General features: G+C 44.5%; 1 protein-coding gene across 3 annotated transcripts in view; it reads right to left on the reverse strand.

Moving 5' to 3' along the window:
* SLF2 (SMC5/6 complex localization factor 2) overlaps positions 1–21,788 on the reverse strand; it is a 404,246-nt gene extending 382,458 nt beyond the window's left edge. The window contains exon 1 of one of the 3 annotated variants that reach the window (XM_086922683.1): positions 21,329–21,788. In XM_086922683.1, coding sequence (XP_086778809.1) covers positions 21,329–21,336 — 8 coding nt within the window. In that variant the 5' untranslated portion in view covers positions 21,337–21,788. The remainder of the gene's footprint in view (positions 1–21,328) is intronic. The other 2 variants (XM_086922686.1, XM_086922685.1) reach the window with 2 other exon arrangements.
* Positions 21,789–23,633: the final 1,845 nt, after the last annotated feature.

A 23,633-nucleotide genomic window follows, 5' to 3' on the forward strand; every position in this document is an offset into this window, starting at 1 on the left:
AGAGAGCTGTACAAAAGTTCACTAAAGATATATAAGGCCTCAGTTATCAAAACCAAACAAGACCACTTCTCCAACATTACTACATCCTTGACATCATCTAGGGAACTCTTCAAAATTGTAGATTTCCTCTGTTCATTGCAGGCACCTGATCCTATAATAGGCTCTCAGGAGCTTTGTGACAACATCTCAAGCTTCTTTTATACGACAATTGTAGACATCTCCACGCAATTGGAAGTACAGAGGAAGCTTCTGGGAACACATATAGCCACTGACTTGTCAATTTTAGAAGCATGGTCAAAGGATCCTGATAAAACCCTTACCAATGTCCCTCCTGTCACTCTTGAAAATCTTAACCTCCTGCTGAATAAGACGAAGTCCTCCTCTCCCTTGGATCCATGTCCGCTTAAAACTCTGAAGGAATGCAGGGACACCTTCTTTCCCCATATCCTGGAGGTCATGAATAGTGCTTTAGAGCACGGGGTATTCCCCTCGGCCTGGAAGAGGGCCATCGTCAGGCCATTACTTAAGAAACCCTCTTTGGATCCTGCAGTGCTAAAAAACTTTAGACCTATTTCTCTACTACCTGCCCCAGCCAAAATGCTTGAGATGCACCTGAACCATCATCTGTCTACCTTCCTGGACTCCTCTGGATTCCTTGATCAGACTCAACATGGGTTCAGAAAACTACACAGCACTGAGTCTGCACTCACTGTTGTGACCAACAACATCAGGATGAATGTAGACAAAGGACAGACCACGATGTTCGTCTTATTGGATCTGAACGCTGCATTCGACACCCTTTCTCCCTCAGTCTTAACATCTCGACTGAGGGAGCTGGGGCTGGAGGGGCCCGCCCTTAACCTTCTATCCTCCTTCCTGGAGCTTAGGGAGCAGAGGGTCCAAATGGGCAAATACCTCTCCCCTGTAAAGTCTTTGCAATGTGGGGTGCCACAAGGGTCGGCTTTAAGTCTGACCCTATTCAACATCTATGTGGCCCCACTTGCTAGACTAGTAAGATCTTTGGGGATGGAGGTAGTGTCGTATGCAGACGACACTCAGATCATGGTGTCCCTGTCACGGTCTGTCAGCACCACAGCGTTCAGCTTCAGGAGTTGCATGCAATCAGTTGCAGATTGGATGACGGTCAATTCCTTGAAGCTGAATGGCGACAAGACCGAGGTGCTGATATTCGGAAAGGACAGGGACGCCTGGTCGAGTGAATGGTGGCCGGCATCACTGGGAACCTGCCCGACCCCTTCACAGTCGGCTAGAAACCTGGGGGTCATCTTTGACATCGAGCTGGCCATGAGCCTACAGATCAATAGAACTGTAGCTACCTGCTGGGTAGTTCTAAAAATCCTTCGCAGAATTGCTCACTACTTATCCCCGCAGGCAAGAAAACAAACAGTGGTAGCATTGGTTGGATCTCGCTTAGATTATTGCAATGCGCTATACACTGAGATTAACAAGGGACTGGTACATCGCCTGCAAGTAACACAGAATGCAGCGGCGAGATTTGTTCTGGACCTCCCTTGTTCCGCCTCCGCCACGTTAGCCAGGAAGAAGCTTCATTGGTTACCCATTGAGCAACGCATTTCTTTTAAAATTACTTGCCTAGTCCATAAGGCCCTTACAGCAGGACTGACCGATGGACTGGGATCTCTGCTTTCTAATTATATACCCAGCAGATGTCTCAGATCATCTCAACTGAATCTCCTTGTTATCCCCCGCACAAAAAAGACAAGATGGGGAGGTAGAGCCTTTGCATCAGTGGCCCCTCGACTATGGAATGCTCTCCCCTGCGAGCTCAAGGCTCTTTCATCCCTGCCCCTCTTTAAGAGAGCTCTCAAGACCTGGTATTTTGGGAAAGCCTATTATTAATCAGTGTATGGTTATGCAATATATTATGTTAGGCACCTTGATGCCCATTGGGCTAAGTTCTGTGCGTTATAAATTTATTTTCATTTCATTTTCATTTTTCGTTAAATTAACCTGCTGGCGCCATTATCGGAGTGCCGAGTTGTATGAAAAAAAAAACCCACAAACAGCACGTTGTGCATGCTTCTGCAGCTAAACAAAGAACCCATCGATTAATTAAATAGTCCTCACCAACTAATGGTTTGCCCGACCCTAAAATGGCAGAGGTCAGGCGGACTTGGGCTTTAAAGGTGGCCTCGTGGCTGAGCATCGGACAGGGCTGGTTGCCTCCATTCGGTGCTGGGGGTTCCTCACTGAGCCACGAGGTAGAGCCCCGGCGCACGGTCACACCAAGGAGCTCGGGCGTTTGCTCTTCTTGCAGTAGACCATCCAGGCACCTGCAGGCTCCCATGGTCAAGATGTCCGACATGTGAGGAGCTCTGGCCAGGAGCTCCCCGTCTAATGATTTCCTTTTCGGCTCTAATCCCCTGAGTTTTACCCCCTCCTTGGACCTTCGAACTCACCTAAGGTTATATGGACCGCAGACCTTCAATTCTCCAATTCGCGCAATTTTGGTTAGTGATCTTACGATTGACCGTGAATTTTGCTAACAGAGGAGCCCATACAATCATGGCCACTGCCCGGTGGAGTTGTTTTATCAGCTATAGAAGAGATTAGGCTCTAGTTCACCCCCTCTGCTATCACCTACCCAACCGGTCATTGGACATGGTTTCCCTCGTTTCTCCTTTTCTCCCCCACCCTCTGACGAATCCATCCCCTGAAATACTTTCCCCCTTGCAGGTCTGCCTGACCGATCTGCTTTCCATACCCCTTTTATTCCCCCCTCCCCCCCTTTTGCCCCTTGGTCATGCTATGCGCTAGTAACTCATGTTATTGTGAAACACGGTCTCTTTTTCCCCATGTTTTACTTGGCTCCTGTAACTGTTGGTAATTTTGTTAATTTGGAACTCGCTGATCCTCATGTAAAGCGCTATGATACCTCCGGGTCTAGCCAGCGCTATATAAAACTCTGCAAATAAATAAATAATAAAAGCAGCCAAGTACCAACACAAGTAAAAGGTCCAGTTCTCATGAGAGGTGAAAAATGCAGACAAGGCGGTACCAAGGAGGGACAAGCCTATTCACGAATCACAAGCCAGTATTTAGGAAGTACAATGACACACACCAATGCCAAATATGGGCGTAGTGGGAGGGGCTTCCAGTGCATTCACCAATACAGCCTGCCTCACTGAGCAAGCAGTGCATGCGCGCTGCCTCTAGGCTCAACCTAAAAAGCTTTAGGAACGCAAATTGTTTTCCAAGAAATCACTTTGTAGGACCGTTATGACAACTGCAGAGCTTAAAAACAACCCTTCAAAAGGAGTACTATGATTAATGAAAAATACCCGTAACTAATGCAGACAACACCCCTATCCACTCTTCTTGGTCTCCGTAGTTATAAAGACGCAGCAAGTAGAAAGTGAGTGTCCAAAAGATCACAGGAGACAAATACTATGGATTTAAGTGGGGCGGGTGTACAGGGTCCAAGGTCCGGCAGTTGATAAAAGCAGACGTTGAAGCACGTCTCGGTTGCCCCTATATCATGGCCATAACTTTACAGGGAAACATTTGTCGATTTCTGAATATTGGCTGAACAAACTGTTAAACAACCAAGGTCAGCAAGGAAGCGTCTGTTTACATTTCACATGTTTAATTTACTTTCCCAGGAGTATTTGCTTTTACAAGGATGTTGTTTTTCTATAGTTTTCTTCACACGCACCATAATAATTTTATATAGTGCACACTAGGTCATCTGAAAGATGTAAGTGCAAGTTCAGGTTGTTGGTGGGTGTTTATTACTCAGCACATTTGAGAGCTCTGGGATGGAGGGTAAAGGCAGTGCAAGTTTTTCACAGTCCATAAAGTAGAGGCATTAAGTTGTTCAGAATAAGTGACCATCCAGTCCTTAGCCTCCCTCCAGATTGTGCAGAGCAACTGTCATGAACACAAAGTGCAATTGAGATTCAAGGCAAAAACAGGTGAAGGAGGTATACCGCTTGCAAATTATTTAGTGCTAAAGTAAATATAAATGTGGTGCTTACAGATGAGTAGGTGTGTGCATGAGGGGAATGGTGAAGTGAAGGAGATGCGAGGAAATGCATTCAGGAAAGAGGGCATGTAGGAAGCTGGCTCTGTATATACTATACCAAAGTGAGGTATAGTGTGCACAGAGACCGGGGAACCCCAAAGGTAGGCTGAGGTAAAAGTAGATAGCATCTTACTCTCTATTTGTGGTAGCGTGGGCGAGCAATAAGGCTTTATCACAGGATAGTGTTAAGCATTTGTTGTACACACTCAATCAGCACATGATGTCACACACTCAAAGACTGAACTCAGACCAATCAGATTTGAATACAAATAATTTCATTATATTACTTTCCTAGAACCAAGCAAGCCTGGCACAGGTAAGTGTATTTGATAATGATCAAGGCATGTTGAACAATACAAGCAAGCTGAATGAAAATGACGTTGTTACAGGTTTGGAAATCTTTTCAATATAGTGGCAATTACTGTTCAAGTACTTTTTATTACTTTACAGATTACTTTCTGGATTCTTTTTTTTCTACTCAGTGTGATACACCAAGATATCACACTGGGACATTTCCTAGAGAAAAAGTAAGAAAGTAATTCAGTGGTTTGCAGTTTTTCAAAGTTCCATACCAAACAAACTCCACACTTAAAACATTTGTCAAGGAAAAACAGTCAATGTATTCCTATGGAGGGAAATGAAGTTATAGGTTAGCAGATAAGTACTTTGTTGTGGGAGCTGGCATTCGGGGGTTAGAACAAGGATTCCCCCAGGGTCAAGGATGCAATCTCAAAGCACCCTCAGCTGCACTAGGGCGGCCGGGTGCAGAGTGCTGCGGCCCAATGATATCCAATGGGGGGGGGATAGGGGGTTTTGGTTGGTGGCTGCTCACAAGCAGGCCACAAGGTTGTGGAAGCAAAGCTCCTGGGATTGAGCACAAGGCAAAGGAGGGTCCAGTTAGCACACAAACTGTCCCCGCAGCGGCGCAGGGGCAGCTGGATGCAGGGTGCTGTTTTGGCATCGGGTGCCCTGTTATTTTCAAATGGAGTTGTCCGTTTTGGATTTTGGCTGCAGGCTAGGTCCAGGAAGATTTCTGGGAGAAACCAACAGCTGGGCAGGTAAGTTGGAGGACTCTGGGACGTAGGTGCACCTTGGGTTCTCTTTTTAAGGCCACTGGGCAGCTGGATTCAGGGGTGTGTTTTTTTGCGTTCGAATTTCACCTTACCAGGCCACTCCTGGTTGGGAGGGGTTCTCCGTGCAGTGGCCGAATGTGACGTTGGGGAGTTCTGGAGGGGTCAACGCACTATGGACTCGGACTCTGGAGTGCTGGGGGACCTCGCTGGGACCGGTGGGCCACTGCAACTTTGGTCGTAGGCGACGGGTGCAGTGGTGGTTCCAGGCATCAGGTTTTTTTCTTGGGAGTTTATTTTGAACAGAGCTGCTGTTCACAGGAGATCCGGTCTTTGTTGAAGGCAGTCAGTCCTCCCAGGGTTCTGCAGGTCGCTGTCTGCAGGACAAAGTGACTTTTGGCATAGGATCTCTGGAGAGTGCAGACAGGCTGGTAGGGCAGGGGGCAAAGTCATTTCTTCTCTACAATATTCTCTGCTGGGCGTCTTCTTTCGTCCTTTTTCGTAGTTGCGGGAATCTGTCTTCTTGGTTCAGGGCCACCCCCTAACTACTGTATTTAGGGGGTGTTTTAGGGGTCTCAAGGTCAGTAGCCAATGGGATACTGACCTTAGGGTGACTACAACCTTGGTGTGCTTACCCCACGTGGGGGGGCGAGCACAATACCCAATTCTGATTGGGGAGTGCATGCCATCTGCAAGATGGCGGGCACTGCAGAGTGGGCTTCACCTCGCCTCCCCGACCTGAGGGGTGGGGTTGGCAGAGGTGGACACACCTTCTGGGCTGGCTAATTCTTCCCGTATGGATTATGATCATCTGACCTTTATATAACACTGTATGGTAGTCCAGTGTATCATCAATTAACTTACAATGACTTTCACTAGCTTTATGCAAAACAAATATAGGACTTTCATCTTTGACTAGCCTCTAAGATCAAGCTAATGTACATTGTTTATCCCTTAGAGCTCATATCTTAGAATTTCATGATCGTGTTTTAACCACTTAAGACGACAATTTTTCAACAATTCTCCGACAATTTTGTCTTGAAACTTCTTCCAAGGTGACTATCAGTTTCTTCATTGTTCGGGAGTTATGTGCGTATAAAGCTATTGCTTCAAAGTCCGGACTTCAAATCCAATAGATCTATGTATTGATACCTATTGGCATACACAATATTTATTCAGTTACATTAATGTGCCAATGGATTCAGAGATTTGAGTTGACTTGCTGGCACTTTGACATTGGTTTGCTTTTTACCATTTTTATAAGTATGGTAGAGACATATTCTTGATTAATGACTCGCTTCATTTGATACTATGATTAGAGGACCTGCTGGGTACCGATCTCATTAACCCGTTTAGCGCGTCGAACATTCCGCCCCAGTGCGGACGTTCGATCGCGCTAACGGGATTCGGACGTCCAACGGTCGTGCGCAGCACTAGCGAGGTAGTGCATGCGACGACCGTTGGACGTTCGCAGCACTTAAAGGGTTAACTGGACAAATCAACTGTTACATACTGTACAGGTATCATTATTTATTGTTCAATAAGGTCTTTTAGAGTATTTTTGGACTACACATGTGTAACATGCATTGTAATGCGATTGATGCAGTGTACAACTCACCTAATACATAGGCATAGTTACCATGGTTATTTACTATAATGTCTATTTCCGTATTCAGAATGAGATTAACTGTCAAATCAGTGTTGGATTATACAAATGACCAAGAAATTTTTTGGGAAAATGATCCAACTATATAAATAGATGCTTGTTACGTATATAACTGTTTCATTATTTATTCTTGATGCTAAAATCCGGGTGATATGTTTGTGATCAAAGTATATAGAATATATAGTTGTCTATAGTTTAGACACTAAAAACTATGAATACTAATTGATATTTTATACTATTTTTAGGGGTCATCTTGTATATTCTCTTTGTCCTGAAGATGGTCTCAGCTATTCTTTCATAGAGACCGAAACGTTGACCTACGCTCTATCTTCCTGGATTTTAAACACCAAATTTCATTATAGAAGAAAAGAGTTTACAACAGTTACAATGAAGTTGTTTGATTTCTGATACATGTACTTCATATACTCCTGTTGATATACTTTCAGAACCCTATTTATGATTTACACTATATATAAAACATTATTTTTTTACATACACCGTGTTTTTCCTTTTCTTTTGTTTGGATCACATAGTGTGACCACATTGAACTGATCTATTTAACAAACGTTATTGAATTTATTTACAGACTGTCATTTATGTGGGTCTCAGATTTAAATCACTAGAAATATTCAATTTCTATAATCAAAATCCCTTGAAGGTACTTTTACCCTTTAATCTCTTTGCCCAAACCCTCAAGGGTATATTAGGTTGCTCATTGTGTTGTATATCAGACCTTAGAGGCCTTCCCGGGCCACAGTGTCCTTGGTACCAATGGTACCTTTTACAAGGGACTCACATGTGGCCAGAGAGTGCCAATTGGGGGTACAAGGTAACGTTTTGGGAGAGAACACAGGCCCTGGGAACCCGATTGGAAGGGACCCAGGGCACATAGAGTCCAAGTGCATAAGTAGTCTGGCAAAAGTGGGAGGCGTTACTCAAACGGAAACCCAGCTTCCTACAGAGTACACAACAGAGGAGGGGTGTGAAATATGCAGATGGAGGATTCCAGAAAGATAAATTATCGCACAGTAAACGCATAATGGATTCTTCTCCAAGGTGTAATATTTGTTGCAACTCAGTAGACATGATGGCATTCCTCTTGCCACTATTCCTTGATGCCAACAACCTCTGTGTGCTGGATTCCATTCCAGAACACTCCAGTACAATGGTTTGCTTAGAGGTACAGCCAACGAAAATAACATAGTAAACACCACACATCCTCCCCCTTACAATAAAGAAGATAACCCATTTCTAGTATATATGTAAAGCAAAAAAGGATAATGAAATTTTATATCACAAAATTCCGTTAGCCTCTTTTGTAACTCACTGATTTTTGGTAAGGGAATATATCCAGAGTAGGTTTTACTGGGACACTTTACATTAAACCAACACAAAATCTCATCTTACCATGCGCCCATAGAGCTCCAACCAGAGTCGTCACTGAATCTGGAGAGTCTACCCATTTATTTGTGCCAGAATCTTGGAGTTTCCTTAATTCTTGATTCACTTTTGACCTTGTGGATAGCTGAATACTCCTTGCTTTGTGAATACGGGGCAGAGCATTTTACTTCAAAAATATTTTATGTTTAAATCCACCCAACTTTCTAAATTTCCCCTGATATAACTGGGGAGGGGGTTTCTAGCATTCTACTGGCAAAGTAGTCTTCCTAAACTAATATTACAGCTTCTGAACTATTGGGATTGAGAATCATTCCTAGTTCTTGTTGGTCTATACCGAGAGTGATGGTCCTCTTTTTACAATGCCTAATAAGTATTAATGTATAAAGTCACACATTTAAAAGATAGGAGAGCCAAATCCACGTTATACATCCAAAGTAGAGTGACATAATTGGGTCATGAAGTAACAAGTGCAGGAATCAAGCCATGAACATAACTTTTGGTGGCAGTAATAAAACGCAAACGCAAAGAGATGATGGACGGAGCGCTGAAACTTTTCAGACACTTACCCCCAGTCACAGATCTGGGTTGAATCCATCATCATTCTTTAGCTCACTTTGCCACCTCAGTTCAGACACAGCTATATGCAAATCAGTCTTGACCCTGTGCCTCATGTGAACAGTCCAGCCCTAACTGCCAAGCCATGTCTTCCCTGAACAGGAAACAAGCATCCTGGGACCGGTGTATGGGTAACACCCTTCATCAGCCAGGCTAGCTTGAATCCAGTGGCAAAGTGAGCAAGGGACCCACGTCTGTGCACACCCTGTCAACTTAGGGCGAACAAAGCAAACACAAAGAGATGATGGACAGAGCGCTGAAACTTTTCAGACACTCACCCCCAGTCACAGATCTGGGGTGAATCCATCATCATTCTTTAGCTCACTTCGCCACCTCAGGTATGCCCTCCTGGCTGATGAGGGCTGAAAGCCCTTCATCGGTCCTTGGATGCTTGTTTCCAGCCCCGGAGGATCTGGATTGGCAGTTCAGGCTGGACTGTTCCCAGTGGGCACAGGGTCAAGACTGATTTGCATATGTCTGGGTCCAAACTGGAATGGCATGGTGAGCAAAAAACTGATGGATTTAGGCCCAGATTTCTGTACTGGGGTGAATGTATGACATTGTTCTGCATTCTGTTCATCAATTGTTGTTTTTGCAGTAATAAGCGCAACAGCACCTAAAAGGAAGGATGACAATCTAAGTTTAATTCTAAGTTTAATTCTAAGTTTGTGAATTCTTTTTCAATTAATCACTTCTCATTCAGAAGCTGTTGAAGAAAAGAAATGTCTTTGGTCATCTGACTGTTAGCAAGCATTTAAAGATCCAAATAAGGATTTTTGTGAAGCACTACATACACAGGGTTTTCACCCAGAGTCGAAACAGGTGATAACATCTGACGCTAGTGAAAGGGGTATAGAAGCTCTACTCCTACAAATTGGAAAGAATTGGAAAAAAATAGTAATAGCTTTTGCTTCTCACTCAATAACTCCCAATGAGGAAAATGGGTCTGTAATTGAGAAAGTGATGCTAGCATGTGTCGGGGCTTGGTGTATTACTGTCTATATGTGTGGGGATTCCAATTCTACTGAGGTGTGATTACAAACCACTCACAAAGATACTCACGACTATGTAGCTTGTGGGTCATCAAACACATAAGCTACATGTCTGTGATGTTGCTTGATTATACTTACGAAGTGGATCAGATGCCTGGAGCGAAAAATAACGTGGCAGACTGTTTTAATTGGTTACCATTTTATTGAAAGAAGTGCAAGAAATGAGTGGAATATACATATGCTGTGCAGCCAGTCTACATGGAGGAGAGACCTAGTAGGCATGCTCAGGTAAGTGCCCCAGGTTCTGCCATATGCAAAGATATGTTACAAGAGTGAAGCATTCTTTCTTCCAAGGGATCGCCCCTCGTTTCTTTGCTCAATTTTCATTTAGCACACTGAGGAACAATATGATGTTACTCCTAGATTTGAAAGGGTTGATGGGTTCCAAATATTTAGTAGCATTCTGGTCTGTAGATCAAAGCAAAAATTCACATGATCCTCCCAGTGCCAGGTCTGGCCAGTACTCTACATCATGTGCAGAACCTGGAATGCTACTGCACCCTCTCCGTTCACCAGTGAGTTAGTGATTGGCTTGCAGAAGCCAATTTGCACTAACAGTGAACAGTAATTTCATTACAATTGAGAATTCCACAGCAACAGCATCAATCTGGCCTCTATGACTAATGAAAACATTAGGTATTCTCTCAAATTATAGACAGCAGAATCTCTGAATATCTCTAGGTTAGTACTTCGCATAAGACGACCAAGCCCCTGAAAAGAGCTGCTGCATCTGGCACTAGAACATTGGTGTGAGGGACCACTTTACTAAATCACAAAACTAATCTAAAGCAAGCAATAATATATCAGGTGTCCTACACATCGCCTGGCACACGATCATGATACATTACTAGGAAATAGAAATAAACAAAACATAGAATGTAACCATGGACATGTGTGCCCCCTTATCTAGAGACTCACAAGCTCAAGCAAAAAAAAAAAAAAAAGAACTTTTTTTTTTACTTGAAAAAATAAAAAAGGGAGCTGTGGTGTTAAGCTTTCCCATCCGCCTAATTAACGACCATATTTACTGCTTGAAAACTGCCATTGTTGGCAGTTGTGTAGCTGTTGGCAATGTAACAATATGTCCTAAATCATTAGGTGCACACTTCCTAAATAGATATCAATAATTAAATTCATTCAGTATCAAAAAGACCAAAATGGACAGAAAAATACACATAGGTAAATTTCAGTATTCGTGTTAAAATTGTTCGTCCTACATTACTAAAATTATGTTTCGGATGATTTGTTTGCACACTCCTAAGTCTGCTTGCAGTTTGCATGCGTATGTTTTGGTTGAAAATTTGTAATAGCAGTCGTGAAGTCTGCAAGATTTAACATCTTAATGCCACTGTTTGTGCAAACTGAGCAGCATTTCTTCCTGGCCAAGAGTGCACTAGGAGGGTTTAGCTACCACCCCTTCCTACTGGCTAAGATTTCATAATTGGTGCTTGCTTTAGTGTTCTATGTTGCACTGAATAAAATGCATCTGCTCCTTATCTCAGCCTCACCAGAATTAATTTACGCTCCGGTCCTGATGCAAGCCATTTTGAATTCCAGTTTCAACACAGTCCTGAGAAGTATGTTCTGTGTACTTGCTTCATAAAGTTACAGTCATTATGTAAGCTTGTTCCCTCTTTGTTTAAGTTTGTCACATCCTCTGTGCACTTACTTATCTATGGCGTTCCATATCTCGCAGCCATCCAAACCAGAGCACTTGCTTAAAGTAATACTAAATTGAACTCCTACTACAACCTCAAATGACCAGCTGCTTTCATTTCTAAAATATGTATGTGTTCTAAAACTATTTCGCTGTATTAAAAGTCTATAAAGCATAAGGTTTCACTGAAGGCACCTTCAGGACTCCTGGACAGAGGAACAGAGTACATAAAACAACTGACAGCTGAAGCCATCACAGAAAAAACATACAAGTTGAAAAGTAAATAAAATAGCATAGATGGAAAAGAGCACACAGTTCAGACAATGTATAGCGTAGGAGACAAGAATTGTTTTGCAAGTTCTTTACTAATTACACGAGTGACCTTTCGCAAACTGAAAATAAAGTCATTTATTTTCTTCATTCCCGGCGATAGACATTTCTAACTGATCTATGCTTCAGACAGATTTAGGCTGGTTCTCTTTTCATGTATCTTTGCCTGGCTGCTTTCCAGTCACAGCCTTTGTGTACTGTTGTTCCTCATAACAGGGTCTCCACCCGGAAGCACCCAGAAAAGAGGCACTAAGAGGTGTAATATGTCAGCACATCCCAGTCATCAGGCAGACTGAAAGTGTGATCAGCAAAGATAAAAGGATGGGCTCACCTAAAGGGCACCCTTTAAAATGCACATACTCTGCAGTTCCACCACCTCTACCCTACCATCTAAAAAACAGCAGCGCTTCGGGAACTCTTATGCGCTGCCCATTGCTAACAAGGCTTTATCAAATATTTTTAGGAAGCCCTTCACCTCAGTTTCTGGAGCTCCAACCACAGAAATGCAGCATACATTGCCACTGTCGAGGAGGCTGATCTACACCTTCCCCATAACAAACTAGAGACATCCTAAACAGATCCCACTGTGCTTTATAACTAGGCTGTCTAAACCTATAATAACTGATAAAACCCCACAAAAAGGAAAATAGCCATCACCACCACAAAACACCTTCACAACCACAAACTAAGTGCCATTCTAAGAAAGGAAAAGATGAGTGAACGATTCATTTTTATTTCTTCCTGAAGGGCCACTACAAAGTAACTTAGTTATACAAGGCAGCAGCAAAAAAAAACTGGATTAACATTATTCTGCTTGAGTTTTGTTGTTTAGGAATGTCGCTAAAATACTGTTTCTTCTTCCTTCTGCTTTTTTCAGTTTTGTGGTCTTTGGTCTAAAGATGCAGTGTTTAGAAGCATGTTTTAGGCCTTATTTAGTTATTTCATAAACTGTAGAGCAGTGGTTCCCAAACTTTTGACTCCTGAGGACCTCCACTGAATCACTACTGGAAGCCGGGGACCCCCAAGCAATTTGTCCAATTTAAATTTCAAAAAATTAAAACAGTAATCCCGGCACTAAAATGCATAGACACATATTAGCACCCCTTCCACATGACCAGCTCGCTGCTTGATTTGTGCCGGTCGGGAGGCTCGATGGACAATACTGAGTGAAAGCTGGAGAAAATAGTAGCGCAGTGACTCTGTGGGCTTAATCTAATGGCCTTGCGCCTAATGAAAAGCAGCCTGTAAATGACAGCTACTGGCTCTATTCTAACTTGAGGCCGTGCTAATCAGATGACGTCACATGCACCCACCTCGGGAATCTGACTCAATGCCCAGCTACCACTCTTGTTGAAAAGTAACCAAGAGGGGAAGGAATGAACAAGAGTTTCACGCTTGCTTGTAGCAAATCCACAGCAAGCGCAGCAACGTGTTTGAATCCTTTCAAATGAGCAGAAAGGACAAGGAGGTTTGCACGCATACATGAAAAGAAGGAAAGGCCTCTGTTTTTACAGTGCATTTCTTTAACACCTTGGCTGCTAGGCGTTTTCCCCCTCCTGTGCTGAAAATTGCCATTTTGCTTCATTCATGACGAGCTCAGCTCGTCATCAGCACAGCTCAACTGTGCATCATGACGAGCTGAGCTCGTCATGAGCATCGAAAGGGTTAAAAGTGTCCTGCTCAATTGAAATGTAAAGAAAGTAAGTGTCCCATTTACTTTGAAGTCTTGCTGTGGTTCTGCAGACTGAACACAAAGACAAAACATGCCTCTTTCTCAGGTGCTTCTACGCCAGCGTCAAAGTGCTCTGTGTTGTGCTGGTGGGGGAAGGGGGTTGAGCTGCAGCCTGGTGCACAAAAGGCACACAGGAACACGTTGTAAAGGCACAGGCTCTCAGAAGGCATTTGAGATATCACCGGCAGAGTCCACTTGAGTGTGTGCACTGAAGAAGGTATGGCCCGAGGCTCATTACATTCACTGACTGAAGTAAAGAGTCAGTGCCGGGGCTGCCCAATGGCTACTTTCATTCCCAGCCTGTGTTTTTGAGGGAAAAAAACGACTGCCGAGCAAATGGGCGGCATGTTATGAAATTTTCACTGCAGTTAGGAGCAATCATGGCACCAGGGCAGTTATGATCCGCTCCTGGACCCGATCTTACTACCAGGGGCAGAGTCGTAAAAGTACCTCCTGCTGGCAACATGTTGAAAGAGTCGCTCGCACAGCGGCGGTAATTATTAATTAAATTGATCCCACTGTGACCTGCATTGACCTGACCCCACCCGACACCGGTAGCTAGGCTGAGAGAGAACCACGGACCGCGGCGGTCGCTTGAGTGGTTGTCCTCAGCCCAGAGCACTGTCACCAGTTCAATGCGAGTACCTGCCAGAATTATGAGGCCTGGCGTTGGTTGCCGCGGGAGTGAGAGTCCATGACTGTGGGCAGGCCTGTTGCCCTGGCACTGGCTCACCTCGCTAAGACTATGGCTGATTCTCCTAGTTGTACTTAACTTGTTATGCCTTTAAAGGTGCACTGCGGTCATCCAGTGCTGCCTGGGGCCTTGTTACAGAGAACTGTGCAGTCTGTTTTTTGTGCATTATGATTAGCGCATTAATTTGTTTAGGCGGGGTGACTTAGTACCTCTGATGTGGCAAAATAAACTTGCAAGTAACGGGCAGCATGGCGCTACTATCAGTGTGAGCTAGAAGTCTTTATGAAACAATTAATACAGTCTCTGTGTTTCCCATTGCTTCATGTTACTCGGGAGAAAGTATCAGTCATGGTTGTTGAAAAGACTCACTCTTAATTACTTTAAATTATGAAAATGTCACACAGCAGTCTGGAACCTTGGCAGCTATGTTACACGAGGCGCTGATGAAAGGAAACACGTTTTTAAAGCATGCGCACGCTTTTACTGTAAATGTGTACACACTAATTAAACACTCACATGCCACTCCAGGTGTAGAAGAGCCCTCCTGCCTGTTCAAGGTGCTCCAATGCTCTGTAATCTCGAAACACAACTGTCTGGGCCAGATAGTATTGTAGTCTTGCCGCCCGGCGCCAACATTCACACCTCTTAACTGCTGTGAGGGCGCCCGGGCGTTTTGTTTTTTACTAAGACGGTGGGCACTCAAGTCCTGCGGACCCCCTGGGAATGTGTCACGGACCCCTGGGGGTCCGCGGACCACAGTTTGGGAAACGCTGCTGTAGAGAATCTGGAAATATCAAAATCATATTTAATATTTTGGCTGCATTTAATTTCCCTGATAGGTAAAATGGCTGGTTTCATAAGACTCTTTCCCAATATATACCATCACATTTACCCACAGAGTATTGGTGAAATCCTTTGAAACATCAGCCCCCTTTTTAGGGCTCGCCTGCTGTGCGCACATGTGCATAGCTGGCGAAGCTCTAATGTGGCTTATCCAGTGGTTAACCACCACTGGCGATTGCATGAAGTGCATGTGCTTTTTAGGTGATTGCGCAAGCGCAAGCCCTAAAAAGCGCGTGCACAATGCCACCAGCCGCCTGCCTGCCTGCCTCGCATTAGCACATCAAAGGCAGCCCTCCCAGCGCATTTCTCACCCCCTAATTATTCACGGCCGGCCGGCCGTACTTTCAGTTTCACGGCCGGAGGCCGTGTCTCCTTTTAAAAGTTGTTTAACTTGTTTCTTTCAAAGTCCGTCTTGATACATTTCGGTAAACTTTATTTATTTATGCGGTTTTTATATAGCGCAGACTTTACCCGAAGGTATCAGAGCGCTTCCAGGAACAGAACTGATACATGAGAACATTACAAGCCCCATCCCACCAGAATTTCAACGCTTCGCAAGCAGCAAATTTGAATACACCAGAAACATTATTTGAGAATAATTCAACTCCAATAAGTCTGCCTACTCCACAGACGCTCTCCTTCTGCCCAGGTGTGGGCCTGCACTGGCCCCTATGGGCTGGCTTGAAAAATGCACGCGGGGGCAGAACGAAGGGTGGAGCTTGCGAGTCTACTGCTGCCATGAGACTCCCGGACCTCGTTGGAGTCTCTCAGAGTGAACGACAATCTCATTATCTCACTCGTTCTCGTGTGACCCAAACCTTTGCCTAAATGGCCGGAAATTATCTCAAGTCCAGTTTAAATAATACGAAATGTGTCCTTTGGAGAAAAGGCCTATGTTTGGTAATCATGTGCGTGCACGTCTGTGGGAAAGTAGGTGTAAAAAGCATGTGTGTGCCTCTGTGTGAAAGAGCACGTGTGTATATGGATGTCTATTTAGATTAATAAAATGCAGGATGTGTATGTGTGTCTGAGTTTGTCTGAAATTCGGTGTGTATAGATAGGTGTGTTTGTACCTGTGTATCTGTTCGTGTGCCGGTTGCGTACGCGTTTTTTTTTTATTTTAAACTTTTTATATAGCGCTATCTTGACCCGTAAGTATCAGAACGCGTTACATACACACAGTAAACAGCAGAAGTGTTTGCATTACTTTATCTGTGTGCGGTGTATCTGCTCCTGTGTGCGTGTGCAGAAAAATATTGAGTGAGTGCATGTGTTTGTGCCCGAGTTTTTGTCCGCGCCCGGTCGTGTCTCTTGTGTTGTGAGGGTCTTCTCTTACTGAGATGTGTGTGACTGTGCTCCCACGACTTTCTATTGGTCTCTGGTGTCTGTATTTGATTGAAAGTGGCCGTTAGCATGGTCGCGTGCATTTGTGTGCGTTTTAACTCCCTGTGTTTTTTTCTTTAATTTCTTTTTTTAATGCAGTTTTATATAGCGCGGACTTTACCCAAAGCAAAGGAGCGCATTACAATAGAACCAAGTACGATGCATTAGGAGAATTACACACTAACAAGTAACAAATACAATCAGGCTAATCAATAAAAAGGTAAAGATCAATTAAGAGGTGCAAGAAATAGGTTAATTCCGGTATAGGAGACATATTTACAGTGTTGCATTCATGTGTGTGACTATTGGTGCACGGAGTGTGTTTGTGTGTGCTCGTTTACTAATATGTGAGTTTACATATGTTTGTCTAGTCCGACGAGCGGGCCATGTACCTTCTTTTGTGTGCAAGTCTCTGACTTTAGTGTGTTCGTGTTTACATCTGTGTGCAATTGATACCTGTATGTGAGTTCGTGGATGTGCGTGCCCCTATGACGAAGTGTTCGTTTCTGTGTCTCTACCAGTCTGTGGAATTTCACACTCACACCCTCAACCCCCCTCACAACCCTCTCACCCTCACTCACCCTCACACCCCTCGCCCTCAGACCCCTCACCCTCAGACCCCTCCCCCTCAGACCCCTCACCCCCTCACCCTGACACACCCCGTCACCCTCACACCCTTACCCCCCTCACCCTCCTCACACCCCCTCACACACCTTCACACACCCACCCACTCTTAGCCTCACCCCCTCACCCTCACACACCCTCAGTCACCCTCACACTTCCTCACCATCACACACCCTCACATCCTCTCACCCTCACAAACCCTCACCCACCCTCACCCACCCTCACACCCTCACCCACCCTCACGCCCTCACCCACCCTCACGCCCTCACCCACCCTCACGCCCTCACCCACCCTCACGCCCTCACCCACCCTCACTCATCCTCACCCTCACTCACCATCACCCCCTTCACCCTCACACACCCTTACCCTCATCCCCTCACCCTCCCTAACCCTCACACCCCCTAACCCTCACCCCCTCACCCCCCCACCCACACCCCCTCACTCACCCTCTCACTCACCCTCACACACACCCTCACACACACCCTCACACACACCCTCACACACACCCTCACACACACCCTCACACACACCCTCACACACACCCTCACACACACCCTCACACACACCCTCACACACACCCTCACACACACCCTCTCTCACTCACCCTCTCTCACTCACCCTCTCTCACTCACCCTCTCTCACTCACCCTCTCTCACTCACTCACCCTCTCTCACTCACTCACCCTCTCTCACTCACCCTCACCCTCACACCCCTCACCCTCACACCCCTCACCCTCACACCCCTCACCCTCACACCCCTCACCCCTCACCCTCACACCCCTCACCCTCACACCCCTCACCCTCACACCCCTCACCCTCACACCCCTCACCCTCACACCCCTCACCCTCACACCCCTCACCCTCACACCCCTCAACCTCACACCCCTCAACCTCACACCCCTCAACCTCACACCCCTCAACCTCACACCCCTCAACCTCACACCCCTCAACCTCACACCCCTCAACCTCACACCCCTCAACCTCACACCCCTCAACCTCACACCCCTCAACCTCACACCCCTCAACCTCACACCCCTCAACCTCACACCCCTCAACCTCACACCCCTCAACCTCACACCACTCAGTGCTACAACACATATTGTGTTACAATAGGTGTCACATTTGCGAAAGATAAAACTATTGGCATTGTAAATAACAAAGCTATTAATTTCGCTATTTTCAAAACAAGCACATAAATAAAAAAAAGTGTCCTTTACAATACCAATAGCTCAAACTTTCCTAATGCGAGACCTATTGCATTGCTGTGCTTCTCTCCCCTGCTGCACTCTCCTGCTCTCTAGAGATGTGGCCTAACGACCAGAGCTGCCATCTAAGTCACGTAAATACAAAACATGTTGCATTCCAAATGCTATAGGTGTCACATCCGCAAAAGTTATAACTATTGGCATTGTAAATGACAAAGCTATCAATTTAGCTATTTTAAAAAGCAGCAAATAAATAAAACATTTGTCATTTACAAGACCAATAGCTCCAACTTTTCTAATGCGAGACCTATTGCATTTCCAATGCTTGTTTAGCGAGTCATTATTGATTGTAGATGAATTGCCAAACACTCCAGGCTTTAAACATTCAATGCAAGATGTAGTGACCAGTATATATGAAAAGTGTTGTCACCAAGCATCTGAGATAGTGGTGAAAACATGACACCAGACGTTTGGTAAGCATGGAATGCAGTGTCACTTGGAATTCTGCAGCAAAAAAGTTCCTACCAAGTACAATAAAGATTGGAGTGATATTGTTTTTATTTGCAGTAATTCAGCTGCGTATAAGAAAAAGTTGTATGAGGACATGTCATAATTGATACCTGAGCTGAAGTGCTTCCCTGTAAGAGATCCTTGCCACTTGCTAGATGGTATGCTGAAAGCATCTTTACAATCTTAATGAAGAATGCCATTGACTTTGTAGTCCAATCTGGTGCACTGTTTTGGTATGCCCAGGAACTAAAATGCAAATATTTCTCATTTTGTGCTTTGTGTGACATCAAAGGAAGAGTCATCCTAACTGTCATTTAGCCGGTGGCTCTCAGTCCTAGAGGCTGTGAATGCTATATTATCTATGTGGCGACCGTATACAGAATTTCTGCTTGGTAATGATGCCAAAGGCAAGAAATGTGATCTTTGGTCACATGTTGATAGTGATATGAAAAAAAGTAAAGTCTACTGCATGCTTAAGTTTTTACAGGAATACATGACTGCTGTAGTGGGCATAATCAAAATACTAGAGTCTGAAAACACCCTTGTCTACCAAGTGTTCAGCGGAATTTGTGTAGATCTGAAATATCTCCTTGAGAGTTAGCTGTGCAACACTTTTAGTGACTTTGGTACTGCAACATGCTGCATGTTAGAATTCTTGCCACTTGGCAAATGAATGTGAGGAAGCAATTCAGGAAATTTTATTTTAGAGTCTATGGGAAATGGCTTGCGATGATGCATAGAAATGTCCCTTCCCCAACCATGGCATTTGAAGTTAATGAAGTCTCACTGAGGTACTATGCACAAGTTCTAGATCCCTTATGAATTTTCTCCAAACTTTGAAAAGTACTGCTTCATTTTCGACTGCTTTAATAACGGAGGGTGTATGGACTCAATTCAACGCATATGTCGCAGAACATGTCCTAGAGAATCACAATCTTCAGGTGCACCAGTACTGGCATGGAAAGCTATGTCATTGGACAGAGTTAGCAAATTGTGTACGGGCTGTTTTGGCATTGCTCGTCTCAAGTGCCAATGTTGAGAGGGCCTTTTCAAAGATAAACGTTTACAAAGGAAGGATGAGCGAGCGCGCATGACCACAAACTCACTAAAGACGAATTGTATGGTGTACTACGATAAGTTTGATTTCTAAAATTGTATTTGGATCTCATATATCCTATACACATGCGCTATCAGTGCAGAAAGCAAGCAATAATTAAAGACAAAACATTCCATGTACACCGGAAAAACACTATTGTTTTTAATGGAGCGAAAGTGTAACCACAGTTTTAAGGAATTGAAAACACTGAATAAACCCCACCAGAATTTACCTAAATTAGAAACTGAAAACAGGAAAGCCTATTTATAACCAACACTGAGCCACACTTGAGGACATACTATCTAGCATCTGCAGAATCTCTTTCCGAATGTTTGCATCCAGCAGTCACTTTGCACGTCCAAACCCTAAACTGATTAGCCGTGCTTTAACTGTGATCTAGTGGTAACTTAACAGTGGACAGACTGGTCACCCTACTCTAGTGCATTTCAGAGTACCTAATATAGCACTATAGTCACATGAAAAGAAGGTATTTTTCTAGTCTTCCATCCTCAAGTTATATGCCATCTCAAAAACATCTTCTCTATTCCGAAAATCCAGCATGAAAAAAAATGATCTTGCCTTAAAATTTCTGATGGTCACTTCTCCTTTTTCCTTTCTAGGGGCTTTCTAATTCCTTTTCATCTGCTACAAGCACCTCTCTGTGAGTGCAACCTTCTGAGAGAGATGTTCATGTTTTCCTTCATCTCTACAACTATTGCTGAAAATTGGTCACACCTCATTTCAAAGAGTACAATCTCTCATTTTTTGGAGAGTGATATCCCAGTAACCTTACACTATCTAACCTCCTCTCATCTATTAGCCTACCATGCATCTGCATGAACTCACTTCCCCGAAAGGATTTAAAATAATTCCTATTACTGCACTCTACCACAAAGAAAATGGAGTTAATGCATTGAAAACTTTCCTTGGGAGCACAAGACAAATCCCAATAACCAGCGGACAAACTACTAACCTTAGGTTCGGCAATAGCATGTTGCCTGGCATAAAGTATTTCAACGCCTCGCCAGGCTTAGTTACGTGCTATGTAAGTGCAAATACAAAGCATTTATGTTACCTGTGCGTTGTTGGGCAGATTAACTGAGTGAAATCGAGACTAGTGAAGAGCAAGTGAAAGCGCGACGATGGACGTTTCTCATTTCCGAGTATGCTAAAAATAGTTAGTATCCTATACCACCATGAACACACCTTATCTCAGATGGTATATTTGGTCATACATAAATGTGGTGTACCCTATATAAATGAGCAGTCCAATTCAATTGCTTGGAGCATCTTAGACTATGGCAGTGTAACAAATAAGAACAGTATCTGTGCTTACACAACAACGAGCGGCTAAGTCACGTTCAAGGTAAAGACAAGATACCAACCTCTGCATTCTCTGGAGGCGGGAGATTCCACACTCAAGCTGGTTTAAACTCGGACTGTGCAGCCTCCCCGTTTACAAGTACACTACGCAGTTATGGTCGGTGTCCCCGCCGGTGTGACATGGCAAACAACTAGAAGACCTTGCCCACGGTTTCCTGCAGCAGTGGTACCATTACCCGTGTAATCTTGACTCCGGTGAGACTGTGGTAGAGGTTTGTTCTTCAACTTTGCAAGGAAATAGCCTTCCTCTGTCCATACCCCAGACTACACAATCCAGGCGAGAGGTTCATGGGTTTGGCCATTACATCCCGCCAAGATGTCAAAAATCCAGTAGCGTCCAAACTAGGATTGCCGCTTCCGACCGAAGAACTTCCATAGACTGCAATCAGGGAGGGGAAAACCGAAACCAAGCTTCATACCGATTGACAGGCGCCGGCGCCATAGATTGTAGCTGTAAGTGCCAGTGAATCCTCCTATTGGTTAGATAAACGTCCCGCCCTGGAAAGGACGGCCTATCTATCCCTGCAAAATCCGCCCCTTTGTGCTGCACCGAAACATGCAGCTCCTCTGCTCCGGAAGTGGTGGTACAGCCGCTAGTGGACCGGCACCCAGCCCCCAGCACCGGCTTGTAATTACTGCAGACATGGGGAACTTTAGCCTTGGCCTCTGGTAGAACAGACTGAAACATTTTTTTTAAATGTATTTATTTAATGCATTTTTATACAGCGCAGACTTTACCCGAAGGTGTCAGAGTACTGTACAATAGAACCAGTTACGTTACATGAGAGAACTGTTACAGGAATGGAACAAACAAAAATAGCATGCCATAAAATCAAAGCGACGCAGGCATAAGGCACACAATCTCAAGCACAGACTGTACAAGCAAAAATATGAACATATATGGCAAATTTTACAATGACTAAAGACCTTCCTAGCGAAAAATAGCAGGCCATAGAATCAAAACAACGCAGGAAAAGGAACACAATATCAAACGCAGCAAGCACAGGATGTACAAACAAAAATATAAATATATATATGTTACAAATTTACAATGACTAAAGAACTTCCTGGCGGGGTCTGAGAAGGAGGGAATTAGTTCTGAAAGTATCTTTGGAATAAAAGAGATTTGAGATCCGCTTTGAAGATCTGGATGGAGGTGATGGCACGGAGCGAAGGAGGAAGCGAATTCCAGATTCTCACCGCATTACCTGAGATCGATTAAGCCATCAATTTTTCCCTTTTGAAGGAGGGGGGCTCAAAGAGAAACTTTTCCGCATTCCGAGAAGGTCTCAAGCCTCCAGACAATTTCAGTTTATGTGCCAGATAGCGAGGTGAGGAAGTGTGCAAGGCTTTGTGGGTAATGCAAGCCGTTTTGTAAATAGCTCTTGCCTCGCCTGTGTTTTTTCTTGCTGCTGTGAAAAATAAAGCGTAGAAAGAATGGCATAATCCTCGCCTCCGAGTCCTTAATAGAATTGGAACTTACCACGAAGGCTAGGCAAATTCTCATTCTCTGCCATCATGGGGGTCCCAGGTTGAGGGGTGCACGCACCACTATCTCCCCACCTTCCCTATATTTCTGTATGACTGGGGTGCGTATGTTTGTCTAGAAAGCATTGGGGCAATGGGAGTGAACTGCACCTCCCAGAATGCCTCTGAGATGGCAACCGGTATTTCCTCCATTACCAGTGACAATCGGCCTATATAAGCTCCTCCTGTATAACAATCCAGTGCTTGACATTCAGCATGTTTGCTACGCTATCCGTCTGATCCGGGGGTGGATTTTCAGAGTGTCTTCCATATGCAAAGTGAAACCTGCATCCAGTCTTTGCTGAACATCAGGTAGAGGCTTTTTTGCTACGCCTTTCCACGCTGCTTGTTTCCCTTTTGCGGTCATTGGGACCGCTTTCGTTGGTCTCTGTACTTGCGACAAAGTCTACCGGCCGCACAACCCTGGTTGGGATTCCCACTGTATATCGGAGCATTTCATGGCCCCAGGGAGCAGCTCCAACTCCATACGGAACGCAGACGTATGCGTTCCTGTGCTACGAGAAATGCTCCAGTGCCTTCTGCATATCCAACACCTTTCTCCTGTGCCATAACAAAGGAAGGAACTTCAAGCGTCATAGCGGGACACCGCCCTACAGATATGTATCTGTGTAGGGCGTCTGGTGCTAGAATGTGCTTGGCTTTTTGACTCTTTGTTTTGAGGCAGTACTTACGAGGACATCAATTCATTGATTATGACGCTTCCGCTTTCATGTATCTTTATCCTCATTCTTTACCAGTCTGATCATTTGTTTTTCCTGT

The sequence above is a fragment of the Lissotriton vulgaris genome, chromosome 5 (assembly GCF_964263255.1).
Source record: "Lissotriton vulgaris chromosome 5, aLisVul1.2, whole genome shotgun sequence".
Taxonomy (NCBI): domain Eukaryota; kingdom Metazoa; phylum Chordata; class Amphibia; order Caudata; family Salamandridae; genus Lissotriton; species Lissotriton vulgaris.